Source organism: Orycteropus afer, unplaced genomic scaffold (genome assembly GCF_000298275.1).
Source record: "Orycteropus afer afer isolate SDZICR_OR568_19922 unplaced genomic scaffold, OryAfe1.0 scaffold00650, whole genome shotgun sequence".
Classification (NCBI taxonomy): domain Eukaryota; kingdom Metazoa; phylum Chordata; class Mammalia; order Tubulidentata; family Orycteropodidae; genus Orycteropus; species Orycteropus afer.
The window spans coordinates 1303812-1309167 of record NW_006922237.1 but is presented as its reverse complement, the minus strand read 5'-3'; the positions used below and the strand labels follow the sequence as shown (position 1 = coordinate 1309167).

General features: G+C 35.4%; 1 protein-coding gene across 1 annotated transcript; it reads right to left on the bottom strand.

Moving 5' to 3' along the window:
- Positions 1–1198: 1198 nt before the first annotated feature.
- LOC103210798 (olfactory receptor 5L1-like) lies at positions 1199–2149 on the bottom strand. Its single transcript, XM_007956707.1, has one exon. The coding sequence runs from the start codon at positions 2147–2149 to the stop codon at positions 1199–1201; it is 951 nt and encodes a 316-aa protein (XP_007954898.1).
- Between the last annotated feature and the right edge of the window lie 3207 nt (positions 2150–5356).

Below are 5356 nucleotides of genomic sequence, written 5' to 3'. Positions count from 1 at the left end.
TGGAGTGAATTATTGAATCTAGCAGAGAGGTGGTGGATGCTGTGGAAGGAATGGTTGGTGTCAGGGTTGGTGAAAGGGCTGGAGGGAGGCAGCATGTCTTTCTTCACAGGGATAGGCCTTGAGCTGCTGATGGTGATTCTGTCTTCCTCTTGTGGGGTTAGAGGAGGTCAGAAGATGAGGCCTCCCCACCCCTTCGGCACAGACTCTGCATCCCTTTGATATCTCATACTTACAGCACATTCTATATTACTACTCTGTTAACACTGATATTTCACCCGACTATAATTTTGATATATCATAATTACAGTATTCAGTTGTCTCAACAGCAGTTTATCCCACTTGATGATGTGTCCAAATGTAAAGGAGTGAGATAGTTTTTATTATGATCCACAAGGTTTTCATTGGCTAATTTTTGAAGATAGATTGCAAGGCCTTTCTTTATAGTTTGTCTTCATCTAGATGCTCCAGTAAGAGCTGTCTGTCATTGCTGATGCTTATTTTTTAAGTACTGGTGACATAGCTTTCAGCTTCATACTAATATACAGGCTTGCTTCCACAGTACAACAAACTCTTTACATCTTACATAAAATTTAATTTTCCTAATAATTTTGTGAAATGATTAGTAATATTGTTTCTTTTTATCACATGAGATATTATTTGAAGTACCAACACATCATAATCTATAATGCCAACACTAACAGCAAAATGAATAAAGGAAACACAAAATCAACAACCAATAGAAAAAAAAGTTTTGAAAATAGATACACATATGGAATTTTCATTTGTTGCATGAACTCTTTGACACAGATGTGTTCTCCATTGTCAAAACACAAAACAAACAAAACAAAAGCAGGAATTTAATATTCAAAAGAATCATAGTTTCTATTATGGATACCAAAGAAATTATCATGAATTGTCCTTCACATTATTGAGATTTCACAGCAAACCAAATGTCTGTGTCTTAACATTGATGTTCCCACATCTACTTAAAACATTACCAGTTGAAGAAAAGCAAATAAATGGCCTAAAATTTTAAAAACGTACTCAAAGCTTCTCTTGCAAATTGGAAAGGCATATTGAAAAGTGAATCAAAATCAATCATTTCTAACTATGTGTTTCCAATTATTTCCTCAACTCCAACACTGTAGCTAACCTTAATCACCTCTCTATAATATTCCACTTTGAAATCCTGAACCTACTAAGAAAGTGCTCCTTTGGAAAACAGTTTGGGGTCCACCATTTCCTTGAGAGCTTCTTTCACATCCTTGTTCCTCAGGCTATAGATCAGAGGGTTAAGCATGGGAATCACGATAGTGTAGAACACTGTGGCTATCTTGTCTGTGTCCAGACTGTTGCCAGAGCTTGGCCGGCAGTAAATAAAAAGGATTGTTCCATGGAAGACAATGATGGCTGTGAGGTGGGAGGCACAGGTGGAAAAGGCTTTGAGCCTTCCCTCTGCAGAGCGCATCCTCAGGATGGTGATGAGAATGAACAAGTAGGAAGTGAAGATGATCACCATAGTGCTGATCTCATTGAAAGAGGCCACAATATACAGCAACAGTTTGTTCATAGAGACATCAGAACAAGCAAGAGATAAGAGAGGAGGTAGATCACAGAAGAAGTGGTTAATCACATTGGATCGATAGGACGGGATCTCCAGAGTTAAACATGTGTGAATCAGAGAACACACTGCCCCACACAGGTAGCAGCCAGATACCAGCTCCACACAGAACTTCTGGGACATGATGACCATGTAGAGCAAGGGCTTGCAGATGGCCACAAAGCGGTCATAAGCCATCACTGCCAGTAGGATCACCTCAGTGACCACACAAGTGCAAAACAAATAGAACTGTATAATGCACCCCACAAAGGAAGTGGGTTTATGCTTGCTGATGATATTGTCCAGCATCTTAGGCACAATGATGGTGGAGTAGCAGAAATCCACAAAGGACAAGTGGCTGAGGAAAAAGTACATGGGGGTGTGAAGCTGAGAGCTGAGCTGGATGACCACAATCATACCCAGGTTCCCAAAAACTGTGATGCTGTAGATTAGAAGGAAAAATAGGAAGAGGAAGACTCTCAGCTCAGGGATCCCTGACAATCCCAGGAGAAGGAACTCTGTCACAGTGGTGCAATTTTCCTCCATCATTTTCGACAATATTTCAGGTCTGGGAAGACAAATTCAATTTTTTATCATTCTCCTGGAAGAGAATAGGGCTTTATATCAACTGTGCAGAAATAGAATGTTGATATAAAATTCATTTTTATGAGAAATTTATTTATAAGAAAATGAAAATTATCAAAAAATTCAGAGTATTGAAAATCTCTATAGATTCTAATAATTTAAAATAATAATCATCAGAAGTCTTAAACATTTCTCAGAATTTATATATACAACATAGTAATAGGATCTATTACATTATTGTTTAGAGTGAACTTTAAAATAGATTCAGTGTCATGCTTTACAGAGCCATAGAAATTAAGTCCTGTTTCCTGAAACATTTAGCAAGCTCTGTCCAATTGGGGCTGCAGGTTTTGTAATCCTGTATAATTTGCATTTCTTTTTTTTTTTCAGTGTATTAGTCATGTAAATTTACAGTAGATGAAGCACTCTTTTTCCAATGTTGTGAAGTACAACAAGCTTCCTTGATATCAATATCTTAGAAAGAGCTTTTACAACTGGGTATTATTTATAAATTTTAGAATGGAATATCAATTTTTTTCTGTAAAGTTCCATTCAAGCCACAATTTAAAATTAATAAATTTGAAACAGAATGAGAAAAGAGATCAAGTAGACAGAGAAAATCATAATCTTTATCAAATTAATCCAATTATTTTATTAATTACAAGGGTAATGGTCAATGTCAACAATACTAACTCTTGTATGAGCTTTTCTGGGAAGGTGCTAATGACCATATAATTAAAACATTAATTTCAAGATCTGTAAAATCTTCCTTGGAAGGAAAGTTGAGAGTTGAGCAATCTACTACTGTAGTGATACTGACTCACAAACTTTATAGAGCTTATAATTATTATTGAACTTTGTAAAGTGTTTGATATAACTAGAAGAATTTGATATATTTTAAAATAATTTATTCATAAATTGTATTTATGTCAATATTCAAGTAACTAAAGTCTAGTTGTAGTTAACAAACCTGGCTGAGAAACATTTCTTCTCTGTTCCTGAAGATGTCATGCAGTGAATAGCATAAAGTGAGAGATTTTATACTGTAATTTAAACTCTTGGGGATTGGGTTCTTTATGTCCCCAAAACAATTGCTAGCCTCTATAGAATACTACAAATGAATAATTAAAAATAAAAATAACTCTACATGTAAGGTACAAATTATGGATAATCTCTGTATAATAATAAACAAACCCAATACTCTGTCTTGGGAAACATTTTGAAAAACCAGACATACCTCCTTTTCAAGCTCACGGTGCATTATGGGAAACTCAGATCCTAGCATTGTGTATGTTATACTGACATTCTGAAGTAATGAGAGTATTTCTTACTGATTTTTAACTTTCCCAAAGCATTCCAAAGTATCATAACTTCTTGTCAGTCATAGTGTGCACACCCATACTAAAATCAAGGTAATGGACTTGAGCTTCAGTTTAGCTTTTTCTGTGGTCACCTCAGTGTACCACATGCTTCAGATTTCTGTAGTTACCTCATACTTAACATGTGGACTGGTTTGCATAGACATAAAATATTCACTAAAACCCAAGCCTTATGTCTTTCCTTTCACCTCCACCTCAGAGAGGATTCCTTTCCAGATTACTCTCCCTCTCCAGGCTGTGAAACACTATGACAGGATACTCAGTGCTTGTGTTAGCTGATTTTCCAGTGACTCTCCAAAAACCAAACCAAACTCACTGTCATGGAGTCAAATCTGACTCATAGCCACCCCTCCTTGGGTTTCACCACAGAAGTAGATTGCCCAACCTTTGTCCTGAGGAGTGACTGGTGGGTTTAAACCACTAGCCTTTTGGTTAGCAGTCAAGTGCCTTGGGCATTACGCCACCTATTTGATATGTTGCGGAAAGGTTGTGATTTTGCAGAATATTTGTTTGTTCGCTAATAATGAAATCCAATACATTCCTAGCTTCCTATATCCTAAACTGAAGCCCGAGTGTGATTATATATTGCTTTAAAGAACAACCAACTAGATCAATATACAAGAAGCTTTTCAAATTGTTATTTAATAAACCATACTAATGCCCTTTAAAAATAATTTCTCAGATAGTGAGACAAGGAATGACTCTACTGACTACATCACAAATCCATTTGTAGATCGACAGATTTTCCTTCAACTAAAATAAAGAAAAAAAATCTAGTAATATTTAGGTTGGTCAATCTACTTCCGTAGTGATACTTCCTTGGAAACTCAAGGACGGGTCACTATGAGTCGGGTCTGACTTGAGGGAACATAACAACAACAACAATATTTATTAAATTATTAAAATAATCATTGATAGTAAGTGACTATGAAACTTTGACATATTGGGTTGCTATTGTTGTTGGTGCTGTGGAGTTGGTTCCAACTCAAAGCAACGTATTAGTTACATGGTGTGAAAAAATTGGGGGGCATTGCTATTTCAATAAAACAATTTTTTCACCTTTATTTTCTTGTCACATTTCAAGATACTGAAATCTGTATTATTCGAGTGATCAGACATAATAATCAATAGATAATTTTATTAATAGAGATAAAAAAAATAAAAGTCAGCTCATCAATACTGTTGAGATGCATTTCCAATGACGTTGGGTAGTTTCTCTTTGAAAATGTTATCAAAACTGTAAATATATTTAAGTTTTCTTAAAAATAATGTAGTAGGGAGAGTTGTAACAATAATTCAGTGTAGTCAGAAATCACATGGAATTTTGTTGCCCCAGAAAACTATAGGTCAGTTGATAGATAGGGTGTGTTTAGTTGCAAATTATTATGCTAATGTAATTAACAAAGAATACAGTCTTGAAGAGTAATGGAATTTAAATAGTTCAGAGGCAACAGAAAGGTTGTAAAAACCAATATTTCACCTATATTAACTGTATGATAATGGACTTCAAGTAGCTATAGTAAGCACTGGAAGTTATAGGTGTTCCTTTTTCAATTTCGACTTATGATGAATATTATCAGTGTAAGTCATGCTCTACAGAACAGCGGTGATAACTACCACAGATAACTTTGGAATCTAAAGGTAGATACTGGAATATGAGATTTCACATCAGTGTTTTATGAAAAGTATTCTTGCTAGTGAGGGTGAAATCCCTAATTTAAAACTTTGGTCACAGCACTTAAACCACATGGATGTCCGTTTCCTCAAAATAAAACTGGAAATGGTTGTGTCT